The sequence below is a fragment of the Mesoplodon bidens genome, assembly GCF_964165515.1.
Source record: "Mesoplodon bidens genome assembly, chromosome: 8".
NCBI lineage: Eukaryota > Metazoa > Chordata > Mammalia > Artiodactyla > Ziphiidae > Mesoplodon > Mesoplodon bidens.
In genome coordinates, this window is record NC_138165.1 from 29,057,559 (window position 1) to 29,078,738 (window position 21,180).

The following is a 21,180-nucleotide window of genomic DNA, read 5'->3' on the forward strand; positions in this document are numbered from 1 at the left end:
GCCTTTCAACTACCTCTATTCTGTCTGAATTTAGGTATGTTCACAGATCCTTCTATCAGTTAAAAGATAAATAAATTTAAAACTTTCCCCAACCTTACTAAGCATCAGCCATTCTCACTCCTCTTAGTCACTTTTCTTAAGAATTGTTCCCATTTACTCTTTCTAATTCCTTAATTTCCATTCAGTTCTCCATCCGCGACAACTCAGCTTCTGCTCCTACTCTATAAAAGCCTAACTTCTTTCCAGCATTTGACACCACTTCCCATTCTTTAAACTCTCTCTTGCTTGGGCTTCTCGGACATCACCACGCTGTAAGAGCTGAGGTAAGTGACACAGTTGACCTAAAAAGAGGGAAACAAAGTAGGGCATGCGAATGGCAAAGAAAGCAAAGGTGAGTGGAGGTTGCTACTCTTTGAGAGGGAGCTTGGGAGACAGGAGGCAGAAAGGACCACAGTGGGCATTAAAACAAATCGACCGTGACTTTCACCCTCACCTTCACCCTCTTTCTCCCCACTTCCTTCAAGGATCTGACGGTACTCAAGGAAAGACTAGACGGTAGTGGCCACGCGACAGGTGTCGGGGGCCGGTCCCTGCGGGAAGAGAAAGGCGGGCTTTCCTGCGGGCGCCGACCGCGCCGCTGTGGAGGCGAAGGAAGCGCTCGGCTGCCATCGGAACCCGTGCGCGGGGCCGCGGTTGCAGCTCGGCGTGGGGCCGCTGGATGGCGGACGCGTGTGCGCGTGCGTGACGGCGCTTCCGGTCCCGGGCCAGGCGAGAGCAGCCTGTGGAAGGGTGGAGACGCGGCATGAGGAGACCTCGGCGACTCCAGTCCAGTATCGGTGCGGGGTACCCTGGAGGCGGACCGAAGGCTGGCCGAGGACTCTGCCCACCGCTGGCGCGGGGAGAAGAACGAGAACCGCCTGAGCCGGGTGTACCTTTCGCGCCCTGCGTTCCCAGCCTGGCCCTCAGCCCGCGGCCCTGAAAAAGGGGCGGGGGATCGGAGTTGGCGGGGAGATCCCGGTGAAGTAGGTTTCTCTGCAGATCCAGCGCCGTTAAACCCTGCGAACGCACACTTTTTAAAACATGAAGAAATTAAGGCTGAAGGAACTAGAGAGTCGCCTGCAACAAGTGGATGGATTCGAAAAGCCCAAGCTCCTTCTAGAACAGTATCCAACCAGGCCGCACATTGCAGGTAGGGCGGCAGCTTACCATGCCCTTGTCTCGCAGGTTAGTCCTGTCTACCCACTCCATTGTGAAAATAGAACAGTTATTTGGATACAGAGAAAGTCTAGAGGAATTCTGCTCTAAGATTTCATGTTGCGTTAGAGAGGACTTCCTTGACATTGCCCCTGAACACATCCCACGCACGAGACACTCTATCGTTTTACTGTTTGTTTTTCTGCATACCCCTCAACACTGTCAGACACTTTTTAACGTGTTTGTTAATCTTATTACACTCTTAACTCCTTGAGGGCAAAAATGTGCTGCTCTTGTTCACACAATTCCCAGAGCCTACAAGAGTTCCTGGTACCGCTCAGGAGCTCAGTAAATACTTGCTAAATAAGGATCCATTTCCCGGTGTAACGAATTGCCAGTACGAAGATTCCTACGTGCTATACTCTGCCCTAGAAATGAATACTAGAGTTGGTAGTGGAAGGACTGAGTTTTAACAAATCCATAATAGGTGCTATATTAAAGATGAGGATGCATTTCAATTTTAACAAATGATCGGAGAATCAGCAGTGTTGCTTGATGTGAGAGATTGATACTGGAAGTAAAAGAACACAGGAAAAACCATTTATATTTAATAAACATATTACCAAAGTCATTGAGGGAGTCTTAGGAAAATTAATTTGTTGGGAACATCTGCAAGGAGGAGTCCCCCTAACTTCAACATAGTTCTGTTTCTAAGCTGCCAAAGAAAGTCAAGGAAAAAGTATACCTCCACTTAACTCCCAACATATTGTCATAGTTCCAACCAAAAATTGCACAAAATTGTGTCTGAGGTAAGACCAGTTATCTCAATTTAGATAATGATTTCTTTAATGTCTTCTGGCTGCAGGGTTTCTTAGTGGAATCCTTTTTTTTTTTTCTTCCAAATAACAATCAGTTGTTTCAAAGCCAGTGTGTAATATACACATGGTTGTACTAATTCTTTGAGATACTAGCTTCAAAGTCACTAAACCTGCAGCAATAATCAGAACAGCACAGTCAGCCTGACATGTCCCTGTAATTGTGTTTTTGATAAAACCTCTGGATCCTGGGGCATCAGTGATGGCCAGCAGCCCTTGGTGGGTTCAGATATCCACAGGGAGATATCAGTGAAGTTACTCATGCTTAACCTTCAGTATAGCCCCAACCTTCATGTATTTGAAAGATCCCTTTCTCATCTCAGCAGCTTCTGTTCTGCTTCTCAATAGTTCTTTTATCAGGTCTCATTAGTAGATACATGTGTCTGTAGATCATGAATATATGTGTGTGAATATATGCGTCTAAAGGCTATATTGTGGATGTAGGTCTTTTCCTTTCCCATTCTAGCTTGAACTTACAGTACCTGTGTTATGGTGACAAACTTGCTGCAAAAAAAGTTCTGTTTTAATGTTAATGCTTGTTCAGTATTAGTGGTTCCCAGACTTACAGATTTCAAAGATCAGTAAAATTTCACAACAATTTTGGAAACTGATATAGGGTTCCCAGGTCTATATTTTGACAAGGAAAGATATTTTTTAAACCTATTTACTCTTACCATCCTCTCATAAAAGTGATATTTCAACATCAAAGAAAAACTGATATATGTATATGTGTATGGCAATGTTTTGAACAGGTTGAGGAAAAATAAAACATTTTGACCTTATTTTTCTCATTTTACCTCAAAGTTTTGTCATTCTTGGCGTTGTCAGCAGAGACTAGTTTGGGGGAACCACTGGTATGTGTTATTATCCTTACTACATACCAAGTTATTATACCTTACTATTTTTTTAATAATCTGGAACACGATTTAGGGGAGGTCTAAATAATGCAAGATAAGAAACTGTTTTACAAAGAGTCATTTGCACAAGTTGGATTTCGTTCATCAACTTGCCTACTTATTCCTTAATATTTTTTTTTATCATTCAGCATGTATGCTCTATACAATTCATAACACATATGATGACATTGAAAATAAAGTGGTTGCAGATCTAGGATGTGGCTGTGGAGTGCTTAGCATTGGAACTGCAATGCTGGGAGCAGGGTATGTGATCCAGTACATACTATTTGGGTATGGGATGGTTTTAATAAGAAGAGTAAATAAAATCAACTGATTTATATTTATGGGGCTCTATAGTGTGAGATGAGAGGAGCAAGAATCTAATACTGAGTATATTTAGAATGGGCAGAACATCAAAACAAACTTAAAAAAAAAAACAATAAAAAACAGTAACAGCAGAAGTCATGTGCCCCTCTTTTATATGAACCTGCGTTTCCAACCCCTGACAGTTTGGGAAATCATGCTGTTAAAAGACAACACTCACTGTCACTTGGTCAGTTGGGTTAAAAAGGTACATGGTTTTGGTTTTGTTGTTGTGTTGACTGGGGAGCTTTAAGTAGTAGTCACTTTGTGTTTTATATTTATAGGTTGTGTGTTGGATTTGACATAGATGAAGATGCATTGGAAATATTTAATAGGAATGTAGAAGAGTTTGAGTTAACAAATGTTGACATGGTTCAGTGTGATGTGTGCTCATTATCTAACAGAATGCCCAAGTCATTTGATACAGTAATTATGAATCCTCCCTTTGGGACCAAAAATAATAAAGGTTAGTAATAAGAATCATATGTACTGGTGTCTTTGTAGAAAAGCAAGTTTTAAAAACCATTTTCTCATTGATGGTTTGGGTTAAGTGATTTTATCACTGTTCATTAAATAAACCAATCTCTTACCTGTATAGTTATTACAGTTTGAATTTCAGTTTGTTTAATGCATGGCTAGGGAATTGAATTTTTCAATCTTTGTTTTCGTAAGTTTGTGCTAAGTGAACAAATTTATCCACTTATTACTTATTCTTCATCTGCTTTCTAGAATGATTTACCTAACCCTTATGAGTGAGTATAAATCCTATAAAGGCTTTTATATTTTTAGAACCTCTTTTTAATGTCTCAACATTTGAAGGTTTCAACATGTGTCCATCAGTAACAGTGACTCACTGTGGCTATTTATTTTATGTATTTTGGGGGCAAGGAGGGTAAGAAGTCAGTAAGAAGAGGAAAAGACACGCATAGTTTAAAAAGTCCTCCCTCCACCTGCCCCCACCTTTCTGATTACTACTTTACTTGTTCGCTTCTGCCCTCTTTGAAAGTTGTTAATTTGGAATATAATATTAAAATTTTTACTTTAGCCTCATTTAAATGGGACAGTATAATTCTGGTTTTATTCCATCAACCTTAAAAGATATTTAGATATCTTGGTTATTTGTACCCTGTCTTGTTACAGAAAGAATTAGAAATGGCTATTTTGGAGTTTGGAAAAAAATGTTTCTAAATACTTAGTATTCCTTTAATCTTCTATTTTGATAACAGGTATATAATGTAAATAGGGGCTTTTTCTACTCTTAACAGGGACAGATATGGCCTTTCTGAAGACTGCTTTGGAAATGGCAAGAACAGCAGTATATTCTTTACACAAATCCTCAACTAGAGAAGTAAGTTCAAATCATCATAATATTCTGTCATTTATTTTAAAATTCATGACAGTATTTTAAGGATTTACTGTGAATACTAAATACCAGGGTATCTAATTCTCCTGAACTTTTAAAACATCTGGCACTTAGAAAATAAATTTTCCCTTTAACTAGCTAGCATTTGTGATTAGCTTTATTTTGTCAAAGGTTTGTTCAGGCAGGAGCTGTTAACAGGAGAGTGATTATATAATTCAGGAATAGAGGAGTAGGTGTAACGGTGGTTCCAGTATGTCCTGGTTTGCCTGCGTAAGCCCTGGTTGGTCCGTCCCAGTGTCCTGGTGTGGCCTGGTGTGCATAAGGGAGGCAAGGGCGGCCTGGTTTTTCAGAACACTGAACCTGGGAGGCTAAGCTGATCTGAGTTCAGAACCCACTTCTTCCATTGTTCTTCACTGTCAGCACATAACACAAAGCTGTGTAGGATGTATTCCAGAAAATTGGGGGTCAGGCGGTACCTTTTTTTAGTGTCAGTTTAACATAGTGATCAAGAACACAGACTATAGAGCCAGCCTACCTAGATTCAAATCTGAACTCTGCTGCTTCCTAGCTATCTTATCTTGGTCAAGGTACTTGAGTTCATTTTCGTCACCTACCCTGTACTCGCCTATACTCTTACAGCATGAGGAACTTAGAGCACCTTATACTTTGCAGGGTTGGTGTGAGGATTAAATGAGTTAATATTTATAAAGCACTTAAATAGTGTCTGGCAATTGTCATGTTAGCTGTTATTATTTTAAATCAGACACGTATTAAGAGATTTTTAAGTAGTTTTGTAGGAAAAATATTTTACTTGTATAAATGCAGTGTACTGGAATTCAGTTGGAAACAAATTATGAATATATGGTAATCTAATAACCTTTAAAAATATATAAAATTACATAGCTAAAAATATATACAGGCATACCTTGTTTTATTGCCACTTGCTTTATTGCACTGTGTAGATAATGCATTTTTTACAAATTGAAGGTTTGTGGCAACCCTGCATCAAGCAAGGCTGTCAGCACCATCTTTCCAATAGCATTTGCTCACTTTGTGTCTCTGTGTCATGTTTTGGTAATTCTTGCAGTATTCCCAACTTTTTTATTATATTTGTTATGGTGATCCGTGATCTTTGATATTACTATTATAATTGTTTTGGCATTGTTTAGCAATAAAGTATTGCACACTTATAGTGTAAACAGAACGTTTATATGCACTGGGAAACAAAAAAATTCAGGTGACTCACTCTGGTGATATTCACTTTATTGCGGTGGTCTGGAACCAAACCTGTAATATCTCCAAGGTATGCCTGTATACTGTTAAACAGTTAGTAGTGGTACCTGCAGGTAAGCAGCAGAACACAACATGACTTTACTGGTCAATAAATCCCCATTCAGTAAGTGAAAACAAACACCAGGAATTATTGGTATCTAAAAAAGCCTGTGTTGAGGAGGTCCCCAAGATCATCTTCAGGTTTGATGATTCACAAGGAAGTCTCATAGGACTGAGCATATCATCATACTCTTGACTGGGATTTATTACAGCTAAAGGATACAGAGCAAAATTAGCAAAGGGAAAGGTGCATTGGTCACAGTCCAGGAGAAACCAGGTGCAAGCTTCCAGAGTTCTCTCCCAGTGAAGTCGTACAGGATGCACTTAATTCTTCCAGCAAAGAAGTTTTGTGACAAGGCATGTGAAATGTTGTCACCCAGGGAAAGTCATTGGAATCTTGGTGCCAAGGGTTTTTATTGGGTACTCATCACATAGGCACCCCCTGCCTGGCACATACCCAAATTCCAGACTCCCAGTAACAAAACAGGTACTCAGCATAAACATTTTACACACAGTGAGCCACTATTATTAAGGGATGGGGAGTGGAAACTCTCCCAAAATCTAAGTTCCCATACTCTAGCCAAAGGCCAAACTTAACATGTAGACCTAAGGATAAGCAGTCAGGCCTGCTATGAACTCTTCTGCAGTTTGGCATAACATAAATTTTATATTGCTGATATACAGTTCATGCAAACCAAGTAAAATATGCCAATAAAAAGTGCAGTTAAGCAGCAAAGTCTAATTAATTGAATGAATGCCTGTAGTCAAGGGACTCCCATCTTCACTGTTGGGTATTGCCATGTTCCACCACCAGGAGGCAGCAGTATCAGCACTGTCTTGATCCGCTTCATAGAATTTTAAGCAAATATTTACTTAAATCCATTTTTATTTTGGCAGTGTAGAAGTATTTCCATTAGCACAGCAACTAACTAATTTGAGAAATTAATCTGGTGTGTATTGTGCATACTGTGAAGGAGGTATGATAATGAACTTCTAATTCTAAGACAGTCCTTAGTTTATGCTGTAGATATATCTGCTCTAACCTTTGTGATAATTTTGCTTGTTTTAAGTATTCTATATAACTAGTAACATTGTTATTGAAGCTTACCTCAGACCCGTTAACTGTAGACCGTTGTCTTTTAAAAGTGCTTGGCCCTCGATTCATAATAGAGGTGCATTTGATAGAATTTTTTGATAGAAATACTTAGGTAAAATATAAGCGTATCTTGGCAGTTATGTTAATAATCTGGATGACTCTTACGGCTGTTGCCATATCTTCTTTCATTAGGCATTGTGAGAATTTAGTTCTTGGCTTATAGTTAAAGCAAAGTAGGTAGGCCAGGCACTGTTCTTTCAGTGTTTATCCCAAGCTTACCCCATTTATTCTTTGACATCTCTGCCAGAACCAACCACATTCCATTGTATAATCTAACATCTAAAACCTCTTTCACTAACCTTAGGGCTCAGATAGCAAAGAAATGTCATCATACTTTATTTCTCAAAAATTTACCAAGGATGCTAGGATTCCATTAAATTATAATATTATTTGTTTTAAAGTCTATATCCTTATACAGAAATTTTAGATCTCAAAGTAGGGGAAAAAATATGCCCAGAACTGGGATTATTAAATTCAAGAACAGACTACAAGCACAAACATATTGTCAGTATTGTTTATAATGGAAATATTTGAACCTGAAACATAGGGATAATTGAGTATTTTATCAATCAGTTTGAGTACTGTGAACACTACCAACATGAACAAAATGCTTATACCAAATACTGCTATCTCTACTACAGTAGTTCTAGAAAATTATGCATAAAATTTACTTAGGGGATTATGGGCAACTTTTTTTCCATTTTTATTAATGTTGGAGTGTTGTGTATATATTTTAATTCATAAAGCAATTTTTTTTTTTTTTTTTTGGCGATACGCGGGCTTCTCACTTTTGTGGCCTCTCCCGTTGCGGAGCCCAGGCTCCGGATGCACAGGCTCAGCGGCCATGGCTCACGGGCCCAGCCGCTCCGCGGCATGTGGGATCTTCCCGGACCGGGGCACGAACCCGTGTCCCCTGCATCGGCAGGCGGACTCTCAACCACTGCGCCACCAGGGAAGCCCCATAAAGCAATTTTTATAACAAATTAGTAATCACAAATTTTAGGAAGTGGTTCAAAATTCTTAGACCTATAAATAGCTAACATTTAGTACTTGCTCTGTATGCCACCACAGTTCAAAGCACTTTTCACATTCTGCAACAATCTGATGAGATATCATTATCATCCTCATTTAACGGATGAGGGAACTGAGGCACACAAAAAATGCGTGATTTGCTCAGGGTTACATAGCTAATAGAGCTTCAGTTCAAATGCAGGCTGTCTGGTTCCAGAAACCATGTCCTTAACCTCTGTACCATACTGCCACTGAATTGCTCATGGACATAGATCTCTGCTGAATGGTTTCTAGGATACCTGTATATATTGATGAAATAATGCTGCAGAAACCATGAGTACATTTACTTTGATGCACTTCTGAAATAATAGCTTTATTACTTGAATTTAATTATGTAATTTGGCTCAGATTATTAAATGGCTTGGTTTCGTATTTTCAAAATATTCATCCAATTGAAAAAATTTTAAGGGTCTAAATTCTAATGAAATTTTAAAAGCTTGAAAACTTACTTACAATCAAGTATTAGTAAAAAGCAATTTTTAAAAAACTGTTTAAAGATCAGCTCACATTAACATGTTATTTTATGTTCAGCATATTCAAAAGAAAGCTGCAGAATGGAAAATCAAGATAGATATTATTGCAGGTAAGATAATTGTTTCTCCTAAACAAATCTCAACCCTAATTATCTACGAAGGCCAACAGGCATTAGCCTAACCAGAATTTTTACATGTGCTGAGAAAAGATATTGTAGAACATGTATTTTAGTGTGACAAAATGTGTGTGGCTGGTAGTGGGTTGAAAACGGAATAAAGGCAGGGTATCAGTGTTTGCCCAAGACTGTCCCAATTTATGCATTTTACTGAAAACTTTTAATGGCACCCAAGTATTTGTTCCTTCCAGGCTCAGACAGAACCTTATAATCATCACAGTGACTTAAAAGCTTGGGCTTAGAGTTTGTCAGGCCTTAGTTTGAAATTCATTCCTGGAAAATACCACCAGATTATGCCTGGATTACCCTTCTATTTCAACTTTCTAATTGTCCCTGGAGTCAAATAACATGAAGCTTTTAATTTTTTTAGTGGGGGATAGAATATCATCATCCACACCATGTAAATCATGTTTGATACATTTTTATTAGTAAACTGAATATTCACAAACATCCAAATGGGAAAAGCATGTAACTAGAAGCTAACTATAATCCAAGTAATTCTGAAAAGCCTGAAATAAGAGTACAATAAGGGGGAAATTTTTTTACACAATAATAAACTGACTGGATTGGTACTAATAGTGTTAACCACATAACTAGATCTATTGCCTTCATAATAATTAGTAATGTAATGTGTAAAAGTCTGTCTTCCTAGTATATTCAGTATTGTCATTCCTTACCTAGTTTACGGTATTATAATATGCAACATGCAGACCTTAGAACAGTTCCAGTAGTAGCACACCAAGCCAGAGCCTTGCTACCCCAAGTGTGGTCCTTAAATGTGGACCATCAGCATTGACATCCCTTGGGAACTTGTCAGACTTGAAGAATTTCAGGCTGCACCCAGACCTACTGAATTATAATCTGCATTTGAACAGGATTTGATTTGATTTGAAGGTGATTTGATTGCACATTAAAAGTTGAAAGCTGTGATTTAGAGAGTTAGAATTCATTGCAAAATATGAAGCATAGGTAGGTAGACTTACTGCCATCCCTCTAAAGTTGATCAGTACTAAGTTTTGAGAACCTACATTATCCTTTAGAAGAAAAGAATATGAAAAGTGGTTTTTCATTTGAGAGCTCAGTAGGAAAATAATTAGTTACTTACCACCATTACTAAAATCCAAACTGGAAATTTAAAAAATAAGCATGGTTGTTATGCAATTGGTAGCTATAGATTATTTAGGAAATTAAAAATAGGAAGATACTATCATATTTTCATAGGATATACTTTTTTTGTCCACTTGTTAACCTTCTATACTCTTCCCCATAATCTCAAAGTTTGATATAAATGACCAAAACAAATGCCAGGCTCAGTTTGCCATGGTTTATTGTGGGGATATATCAAATCAGTCCTGGATAAATTAAGTGACAGCTCTGAAATGTTTGGCTTATCAGCATTTAGTACTTCCTTAATTTTTTTTTTTTTTTTAAGTCAAGGGCGGTAAATGTTTGGAAGTATAATTTTTACCCTTAGGTGGCTTTTGTTTTGTAGAGCTACGATATGACCTGCCGGCATCATACAAGTTTCATAAAAGAAAATCAGTAAGTCTCTTGATTCTGGTTTATCTACATTCAGTACTGAAAAACTTCACAGTAAGTAATTATTTCTAATGTTATCAAGTTGTTTGAGTGAATACAGAAAGCCAGCCTAGAAGATAAATACTTAACTCTGGGATGGGCCTATAACCACTACAGCCAATATGCTGGTTTAAGATAAATTCTCAAATACTTTGGGCACAAAAATTAAAAATAAACTAATTTTATTTTTATGCAGTATACATTTTATTACTTTGTACTAATACATTCTCATATTACAAAGGCAATTTAATGTTAGAATGTTTCTTTTGATATTTGAATAATCTGAAAGAACACGAACAGAATTATACATAAAAAAATACTCATTTTGGTAACAATAACAACAAAAAAAGACAAGTTAAACAACAAAAAACTTTTCCTTTCTTACAGGTGGACATTGAAGTGGACCTAATCCGGTTTTCTTTTTAAAAGCCTCCAAAGACAAAAGCAGCTTAAAATCTAATTAAAATGAATAAAAAATGTTTACTAAATTACTGGTCTCCGGCACCATTTTCTGTTTTCTGTTGTTTTGATGCAGGTTCTTCTTGGTCTGTTTCTTCTCTTGCTCTTTTTACTGCTTTACTTCTCTTACTCTTTTTACCTATACAATGACAATTAATTTTCGTTAAGTTCACTGTAAGCATTACTCTATTTTAATACTGAGCATAACTATAAAAAATAATTGTTTAAACAGATTAGCAACAACTTTCCTACACCAATGAGAAAAGCCTTTTCCTTTAGTACGGACCTGGCTCTCTAAACTTAGCTTCCCAACATCTTTGTTTTCCACATGTAAAATAGCATAACCAGGGTCAATCACAATCTGAGAACATCACTTACACAGAAGTTGTAAAACCACATTGCTGTTCTCTCCCACAAATAATTTCTCATCAAAGTACCAAAGGACTTAAAATTACTAGAAAAAACTCACCATTTTCATCATGTTCATCATCACTATCAAATTTAGTTTTCTTGCCCTGAAACTGTACTTTTCCTTTAGCAGACCCAATCTGGGCAGCTTTATTTCCCTTTCCTTTTCCTTTAAATCTGCGACCTGTAGAGACAAAATTGAGAAATCCGTAATGTTTTAAACCTCTTGTCAATGTCTTTTACCACCAATTAAAATTTTTACCCAAGCAAATGAGTTAAATGTCAAAGAAAATCAGAATTAATGACCTTTTGACTTCCATTTGTTTAGGGATTCTTGTTGATCTTCTATTATTTTTTTCAATGCTTCTTTTTCCACATCTCCTTCTAGTACTTCCCAGGTGACCTCTTTGTTCCTTAATTGTAGGTTACCATTATTTGCATCTTTTGCTTTATCCAGTGCTTCCTTAGCTTTTTCTTTAAACAGAATTATTCCCTACACCAAAGACAGAAAACAAAGGCCAGGGAATTTTACTGAACATCAGGAAGTTATTAAAAAACTTTAAGTCACCAATTCCACCAGTTATTTATAGCACAATTCAGAAAATATCAGACATCACATCCAGTTACAGCAATAATAAAACAAAGTAAATGACCAAGTAGAAACTTTTCATAAACATACTAACAAAAAATTGCTTTCTTCTACTAATGTCATCTTCTAAAAGATAAGTTTCTATGAATTTTTAAACTGCGTGGTAAAAAGTATATGAATATTTCCAAACCTCTTTGGCTCCTCTGACAAAGTCTATCCATTTTATTTCACCATGATTTGAGAAAAGGATATGCAAATCTTCTCTACACGTCTGATCATCTAAGTCCCCCGAGAATTTCAGCAAGCAGCCAATCTTTTCTTCTAGAGATTTCTATAAAAATATATAAGGTGATAAAAGCTTCTTAAAAGCAACCACAAACCAGAAATGGCATATACCTCTCTCTCTCTCTCTCTCTCTATATATATATATAAGGAATAAACTAGAAACTAAAATGCTATTTTGAAGTAGTATAAGTTTAAATAAGTAGTTGGTGCATTTTCCTTTATCATCGTTTGTTCTACAATGGCTTCTGATTTTAACTTATTTAACTTCTCCAGCAAATAATAGTTATTATATAGGGCTTCCCTGGTGGCGCAGTGGTTGGGAGTCCGCCTGCCGATGCGGGGGGCACGGGTTCGTGCCCCGGTCCGAGAGGATCCCACGTGCCGCGGGGCGGCTGGGCCCGTGAGCCATGGCCGCTGACCCTGCGCGTCCGGAGCCTGTGCTCCGCAACGGGAGAGCCCACAGCGGTGAGAGGCCTGCGTACCGCAAAAAACAAAACAAAACAAAAAAGTCCCCAGGTTTATTCTCCTAAATTTGAATTACGGATTTCTTAGTAATATATACGTACCATTTCAGCATTTTCTGCTAACTTTGGTTTTTCTTCTTGCTCTCTACAAGTAAAAATATCATTAGAACGTTTCCATTTACTTCATGTATGAGAAAATTAAACCCTGGTAAAGTTAACCTTAAGCATGATGACTAAACTACTTAATAACCAAAGCCAGTCCTTAGGCTTTCTGACTGTCTGATGCTAGAGTGCAACACAATGTGGCCCCAAGAGTATCAAGGCAGCTTAAGACCTCAATGTTTCATTAGCAAAAGAAAGGCCTACTGTACTCATTTCAGAGCTCATCATCAGCCTCAGTTCCCAGGACCAATAACTTTACCTGTCAAAGCTTTAAGGAACTAAAATGTTATGATTGGCTCAACATACTTACTGTTTAGCTCGTAATTTAGCTTCGATTTTATTTTGCTTTCTTTCTTCATTTTTTTTTGCAAAGTAATCTTCCCTGAAGGACACAAAATATAAAGGCTAAGTTCATGAGAACAAAGAGGACTGCAAATTATATTGAATGATTTAAGACATCACACAGGAATGAATGTTACATTCTCTATCAACAAAATTACCTATAAATTCAAAATACATTAAGGAAGTTACTCTTATTTTTTAAAATAACAGCTTTACTAAGAAAGAATTCACATGCCATAAAATTCATTCTTTCAAAGCATATAATTCAATGACTTTTAGTATATTAAGAATTGTACAACAATCATCACTACTAATGAATTTCAGAACATTTTCATCACCACAAAAAAGAAACCCTATATTCGCTAAGAATCTCATGCTGATTTTCATTTTTCACGTATAGAAAAAAGAAAGTATACCAAAAGTTATGCAACTACTTTGCTTCATAGTTTTTTAGTGTTAATTTCACAAAAGCAAAAATTCTGAAATCCCTGAGACCCAAGAATAAGAGCAATTATGAAAATCACAAGTTAAAAAAATCTTTCTGAGAGTTTAACACTGACAGCATGATTTATCACTGTGCATCTCTAAGTCCATCAGGTTTAGTACATAGCATTTAGAAGACTGCAATGCAAAAAGGGATTATGGCCCTACAACCATATCATGAAAATGTCCTGGTTTGTCCTAATTTTTAGACACACACACAGGTGCGCACACACACACACAACAAGAATGTGATTCAAATCTCTATTAAATAATCCTTTGTACTGTATAAAAATACAGGCATATACAGATTACGAGAAGAATAGATTAAAAAATTGTAGTGATTTTTCTCTAACCACACCAAAAGCTCAGATTTTAGCATCAAGCCTAACTATAAGTTTCACATGCAAAGTAAGTACTAAAACTTAACCTCCCTTATTAGTTGCTTGAAAAGGTCCTAACACTTCCTTACAGTCTCAAAGGACTAGTAGTTCCAGTGCGCAAACTTCAAGCATTTCTCAAAGGATGCCTAAGGATACTAAAAATACTGGTCTTACTGTAGGGAATGTTATTCTATACTCCTTACCCCAGAGTGTCAATTCCAGACAACTAAGTGGCCAAAAAAAAAAAAAAAATCAGCAAGTTGACTTACTTGAAAAGTATTAGCAGGTCTGTGTCTTTGTACTTCTGGCCAGGGGTCTCGACAAACTTCTTAGCAGATTCAATGGTATCAAATACAGCAAATATAGATCCCTATTAAAAGTGGAAGAAAAGTTGGGGTTTTTTTTAAAGTTACATCCCAAGTATTTTTCTACTAGAAAAAGTCTGTTACATCATACAACCATACCTTAAATGCTTTGTGCAATGTTCTTCTCATCTGAATATTTAGTACCTGACCTTTATCTTCCAACCATTCTTTTATGTCATCAAGGGTTGCATCAACTGGGAAGCCTTTCTGTGAAGAGTAGGAAGGAATGTACAAATGACAACTCAAGTAAACGATTTGTCACAAATTCTGATTTATTGTGTCTTGAAATGAAGTGAGGATATATATCTCTCTCTTTCTCTGTCTCTTAAATGTTTAATAGCTCTGGTTAAGAGCCACTGTTGACCAGTGCAATAGAAGTGACTCGTTTATCTGGGATTCACTTCAAAATAATCCAGATAGGCCAAAGATAAAACAAGATTAATCATGTTAGTGACTGTTGAAGTTGGATAATGGTACATTATATATTCAATCTACTTCTGTATGTCTGAATTTTTGCGGAATAAAAAAATCTGTTTAAAAATAAATGTGCTAAAGAAAACAGCTAACAAGTTTAGCTGTTGATAAGTAAGAACAGTTGATGTGCACTGGGTACTTAAAATATGTATGTCAAAGATTTTGTCCAATGTTATATGGGTTTTTTCATTTAATTCTCACAACAGTTCTATAAGGTAAAAAATATTAGCCCCATTTATGAAGATAAGGCTTACAGAAGCTAAGAATATTGCCCAAGGATATACAGTAAGTGGTGAAGCTATGATTCCTGAGCCCTTATTCTTACCCACCCTATGTGCTTTATAAATAAATTTAAGATATAATTAAATGCATTAAAGGCCCACTTACAATATAAACAGATCTGTTTTTTACATCATTTTTATACTCATCAGTCACTTCAGGGAGGGGTTTGCTTGGAGATCTTCTAATTTTAGTTTTATCTTCACTTATTTCCATAAGTTCTGCCTTTGATTTGCTCAATGCTTCTACTATTACATTAAAGTCTGTTGTTAGACGGTTTAACCTGCAAAAGAAAATATATAAAAGCATTGTAAAACTTAGTAGTAGCACTTGCTGTTAGCAGAAAATCTTATAATTTAAAAAAGGTTTTTACCTATTAAATTTTATCATTATCTCCAAAGGTACCCAGCCTTCATCCAGTTTGATCTGTTCCTTTAAAAATTTGTCACGTGGCAAATTGAAGTCACCAAAATAATACTGCAAGATAATTACAGTATATTGCAGAGCACTGTGTAATACTGAGTTTTAAAAATTACCATTACATCACCAAGTTCTAGTCTTTAAAAACACATGTCAACACTTAACTGGTGGGACTTCCCTGGTGGTCAGTGGGGAAGACTCCATGCTCCCCATGCAGGGGCCCAGGTTCGATCCCTGGTCGGGGAACTAGATCCCACAGGCATGCCACAACTGAGAAGTCCCCATGCCACAACTAAGACCCGGCACAGCGAAAATAAATAAATATTTAAAAAAAAAAACTTGCAATAAACATTTTCTCTTAAATACACTGTAATATTTATAATACATATTAACAGAAAGATAAAACTAAAAATAATTATTGAAACAATATAGTTAGCAGATGTGACAATAGATTAGAAAGCCTTAAAACAAAAACATATTTAAGGATTTGGTATATGAAAAGCCTCTTATTTCAAGTCAGTGTGGAAAGAATAGATTGTTAAATTTAAGAAACTAGAATAATCTGATTAATCACTCTAATTTTTTTTTAAATTAATTAATTTATTTAATATTTATTTTTGGTTGTGTTGGGTCTTCATTTCTGTGCGAGTGCTTTCTCCAGTTGCGGAGAGCGGGGGCCACTCTTCATCGCGGTATGCGGGCCTCTCACTGTCGCAGCCTCTCCCGTTGTGGAGCATAGGCTCCAGACGCTCAGGCTCAGTAGTTGTGGTTCATGGGCCTAGCCGCTCCGCGGCATGTGGGATCTTCCCGGACCGGGGCACGAACCCGTGTCCCCTGCATTGGCAGGCAGATTCTTAACCACTGCGCCACCAGGGAAGCCCAATCACTCTAATTTTTAAAAAATTAGAAAAATTTAAAAGTTAAAAAATTAGGTAAGCTGGGACGAAGTGAGAGTGGCATGGACATATATACACTACCAAATGTAAAACAGATAGCTAGTGGGAAGCAGCCACCTAGCACAGGGAGATCAGCTCGGTGCTTTGTGACCACCTAGAGGGGTGGGATAGGGAGGGTGGGAGGGAGACGCAAGAGGGAGGGGATATGGGGATATATGTATACAAATAGCTGATTCACTTTGTTATACAGCAGCAACTAACACAACATTGTAAAGCAATTATACTCCAATAAAGATGTTAAAAAAAAATTAGGTGAGTGTTTACCTAATTTAAGCACAGAGGCACTCTTCCTTAGTATAAAAATAAAGAAAAAAGTATACATGAAAAGACCCAGGTGTGACTACTTAGAATGCCAAAAGTAGCATAAAAAGTAAAAGACAAACAAAAGCTTATTAATACTTCTTATAAATCAACAAAGAAGAAAAAAAACCTCTGAAAACCCTAATAGAAAAAATGAGTAAAGGACATTTTTGTTTTGGCCTCACCACACTGCATGCGGGATCTTAGTTCCCCAACCAGGGATGAAACCCATGCCCCCTGCATTGGAAGCATGGAGTCTTAACCACTTGTCTGCCAGGGAAGTCCCAATAAAGGACTTTTTTTTTTAATTATTAAAAATAAAAATGTACTATAAACATTAAAAAGTTCAAGCTCACTATTAACCAAATAAATGCAATTTAAAGCAATGAAAAGCATTTAGCCAAAACTCTAAAGACAAGAATACCCAGTATTGGCCTGAACACAGAGAAATGGTCATGCAGGTAGAGATGTTAACTGGCAGTAAGTATCAAAAATCAAAAGTTCTGGGGGGCTTCCCTGGTGGCGCAGTGGTTGAGAGTCTGCCTGCCGATGCAGGGGACACGGATTCGTGCCCCGGTCCGGGAAGATCCCACATGCCGCGGAGCGGCTAGGCCCGTGAGCCATGGCCGCTGAGGCTGAGCCTGCGTGCGCAACGGGAGAGGCCGCAACAGTGAGAGGCCCACGTACCTCAAAAAAAAAAAATCAAAAGTTCTAAAAAAACGTGTATAACCCTTGAGGCAGTACATCTCCCTCTAGGAATTTTATCTTAGAGAAATCAATAAACATGTTTAGTAACATTTATATATAAAGATATTCATCATAGGGCTTCCCTGGTGGCGCAGTGGTTGAGAGTCCGCCTGCCGATGCAGGGGACACGGGTTCGTGCCCCAGTCCGGGAGGATCCCACATGCCGCGGAGCGGCTAGGCCCATGAGCCATGGCCGCTGAGCCTGCGTGTCTGGAGCCTGTGCTCCGCAACGGGAAAGGCCACAACTGAGAGGCCAGCGCACCGCAAAAAAAAAAAAAAAGATATTCATCATGGAACTACTACAGCTAAAAAACTGGATATGTCCTACATATCAAATAGGGGATGATGTAAATTACTGATGATACAAAACTACTCCCCCATAATGTGTCCTATGTTTGGTGGGGGGAAAGGGAAAAAATTATGTTACTGTGAGCACTGACCAATTTGTGTAAAGGTATTTATCAGGCTTTTAACCTTGATTACCTCAAGAGGGTGAGATTTGAGAGGTGGCAGGTTGTGGGACATTATTAACTTTCTCTATATACAGTTTTCTTCACAATTATAAAGAAATTAATTTAAAAACGCTGTAACACAGGAAATTTAAAATAACAGAGGAGTGCAACTTTAAAAAAGTTCTGAGAGTTGCAAAAAACACCAAACAATATGATCTGAAGTTCCTCATTAAGAATATAAACATAAATTAAGAGATAATTTCCCATGTAGCCATTACTGATACTGTAAAGCATCAACTTAAATACAATACCTAAATTCAAAAAAAATGTTAAGAGAAAACAGATACTCTTAAAAGTTACAATGGCTGGGACTTCCCTGGTAGTCCAGTGGTTAAGACTTCATCTTTCAATGTAGGGGCTGCAGGTTCCAGCTAAGATCCCACATGCCTCACAGCCAAAAAATCAAAACATAAAACAGAATATTGTAACAAATTCAATATAGACTTTAAAAATGGTCACATCAAAAAAAAAACAAAAAAAAAACACCACCAAAAAAAGAAAAACCCGAAGAACAAAAAACACCTTTAAAAAGTTAAAATGGCTGAGAACACCTAATTTGGCAGGAAAAACTACTAGGACCTGCAAGAATAATGTGCTATTTAACAGGGAAGGTATTTTACAAAGGATTTTAAAAATTATTTTACTATGTGCTAGGCACTATTCCAAATGTTTTACATTTTGTGAACTAATGTAATCCTCACAACCACCTTATGAGGAGGGTACACTATTATCCTCGCTTTACAGACTAGGAGAAAAAAGTTAACTAACACTATAGTGTTACCTTTTGAAATGTCTTTGTTCTTGAGTTTCAGAATTAGGCTCCACCAATATAAAACTGTATACTACTGTATGTTTATCTAACTCCAAGAATCAAAGACAAACCAAAAGTTCAATAGGTCAATATACTGAAATGAAATGGTCTATCTGTATTTGTTTTGAGGCCCTAAATTTCCTCTCAAAGAGCCTGGTTTTGCAGTGTAATACCACAGGAATCATACCTCGATTTGATGACAGATTTTGGCCTCCAGAGCAGCCATTTTTTCATTATCACCATTTTCTGCCATTCTGGCTATCTGTAACATTTCCCAAATTGGCATAAAAAAGTTATTTACTTTTTACGTAAAACTCAAGACCATTAAAAGGATGTTCTAAAATTATCAATATCCCACTGTTTTCCTAAAAATCAGTAATTTTTAATTTCATGGGTTCAATTTCTCTACTCAATTCTCAAATTTCAACAAAAGAAAACTTTGAAATTAGTGATGAAAAACTATGGATAATCCACACCCCTTCCAGTAGATCACTGTTACCATCTTCTATAACAAAGTGAGTGGTTATCTTCATTTAGCTGATCTAGAAAGCTCTGAGGGAAAAAACTCCATTCAACCACTTACCAATCATTAACCAGGTTTAAGATCATCACCTGTCAGTATATTACTATGGATCTCAGTCTTGTTTGGTGTGGGCCAAATTTCGTTTAAAAGTAGTCATAGCTGACTTACCAAAAACTTGTTATCAACAAGATTATGTATCAAAACTTTAAGGTAAAAAAAATTCAAACACTACATACAGTCAGGGTTAGATTAAATAAATGCTAATGATAAGGAACATATGAAAATGATCATTTGAGAACCTGAGGACACTAAAACAACACTAAACTGGGCGTATGCCTACTAATTTACTAATATATTGGTTAACCTTACAGCCAGTTTCCTGTTTCACATCCCTGACAATAGCATTGTAGGAAAAAAATGAAGCTGTGAAGTTGGTTTGCTAGGGATAACAAAGTCTCCTGACTTCAAATTACTTGCTTCTAGTGCTCCATTAAAACCATCCAAACACCGTGTACAACAGTATATTTAGAAGAATTCATCAAGGATATCTGCCATTAATTAACTCTAGCGATGAACTATGACTGGTACACTTCTTGGAGGCATGGCTTTACAATTTGTAATTGCTATGCAATACAACCTGGAGGCACACTGGAAGCTCTCCTATGGTGCAACATCTCACTACAAAATTTGGCCAATCTTAGGCATTGGTTGTCGATCATAATTCCTAAGCTATTACTGTGATCTAGGGCCCCCTATAAAAACAAAGGGTGAGATAAAAGACCTATTTAGTCCCTGTAAGACTTCTTTGGCCTACCCAATTTTGGAACTTCGTTTCATGAGATACTTTCTCAGAATGTACATACAACTAGAAGTGAAATATTACCCTCACTTTCCAATTTCGCTCAGAAGCCTTGATGTGAGTGAATGAGGACCATTAAAACCCAAGAGAGTGACGCCAGGGGAACACCTGCGGCCCCGATTCCCCGGCCTCCAATCTGTCCCACACGATCCAAGGAACCCTTCGGCATTTAACCCACGTCTACTTCTCCAGAAACTTACACAGCCGGACAGAAACATCCGCTTTCGGCGACACTGGAAAGCGGTGGCGGTACGAAACCTTAAAGACGCAGTGGGGATGCAGGCAGCCTGGGTCCAAAGAACCCGCCACAGCCCGTCCCAAAGCAACCCCTCGGTCGCCTGGGCCCCAACCACGTGCGGGGGAACCCTAGCTCCTGCGAGGAACTCAGAGGCCGGCTCCCCACCTCGCGGCTGCCCGCGCCCCTCACTCCCCAGCCCAGCGCGCCGCCTCCGGCTGCGGCCCACGAGGCGCTCGCCCCGAACGCGAGGAAGGCGAGGAAGGCGAGGAGCGCACGCAACCAGCGTGAGGCAGCAAGGAAAGGGAACGCGCCGTCGCGCACCACGCAAAGCAGACCCTTTTGTACCTTCTTCTTTTTAGCCACCTGGAGTTGCTCACCTTTAAGTTCCCGGTCCCACAGAGACGCGCCACAGGGTCACTAACAGCGACAGCAACGTCTCCGATTCCTAGCGCCGCCGGCTTGCCCAACGCGCCTAAAGAAGATGGGGGTTGTCCCGGCAGCCCTTGCGGCCATGGTGGGCGGGGCTTCGGGAGGGCCCGAGCCGGCTCCGCGCTCTGAGCATGCGCCGCGGCCGCGGACTCCCAAAGCCGAGAAGTCCCGGCCTCAGGTCGAGGAGTTTGGGTTAAAATGGCCAGCGGGACCTTGGA

General features: G+C 38.2%; 2 protein-coding genes across 4 annotated transcripts; one reads left to right on the forward strand and one right to left on the reverse strand.

The window, feature by feature from the left end:
• Positions 1–935: 935 nt before the first annotated feature.
• On the forward strand, positions 936–10,953 carry METTL5 (methyltransferase 5, N6-adenosine). Of its 2 annotated transcripts, XM_081242618.1 has the most exons (7): positions 936–1,189; positions 3,115–3,229; positions 3,613–3,794; positions 4,594–4,676; positions 8,782–8,833; positions 10,392–10,441; positions 10,865–10,953. In XM_081242618.1, exons 1-7 carry the CDS (start codon positions 1,081–1,083, stop codon positions 10,901–10,903), a joined length of 630 nt encoding a protein of 209 aa, XP_081098744.1. In that variant the 5' UTR covers positions 936–1,080; the 3' UTR covers positions 10,904–10,953. The 2 variants fall into 2 exon arrangements, with proteins under 2 accessions (XP_081098744.1, XP_081098745.1); XM_081242619.1 differs by lacking the exon at positions 8,782–8,833 and having other exon boundaries at positions 10,865–10,948.
• On the reverse strand, positions 10,658–21,025 carry SSB (small RNA binding exonuclease protection factor La). 2 transcript variants are annotated; one of them, XM_081242616.1, is made up of 12 exons: positions 20,911–21,025; positions 19,101–19,175; positions 15,541–15,644; positions 15,276–15,450; positions 14,514–14,621; positions 14,319–14,419; positions 13,155–13,226; positions 12,785–12,827; positions 12,124–12,264; positions 11,651–11,837; positions 11,406–11,528; positions 10,658–11,075 (listed from the first exon to the last, which is right to left on the reverse strand). In XM_081242616.1, the coding sequence occupies exons 2-12, from the start codon at positions 19,164–19,166 to the stop codon at positions 10,966–10,968; spliced, it is 1,230 nt and encodes a 409-aa protein (XP_081098742.1). In that variant the 5' UTR covers positions 19,167–19,175; positions 20,911–21,025; the 3' UTR covers positions 10,658–10,965. The 2 variants fall into 2 exon arrangements, with proteins under 2 accessions (XP_081098742.1, XP_081098743.1); XM_081242617.1 differs by lacking the exon at positions 15,541–15,644.
• Between the last annotated feature and the right edge of the window lie 155 nt (positions 21,026–21,180).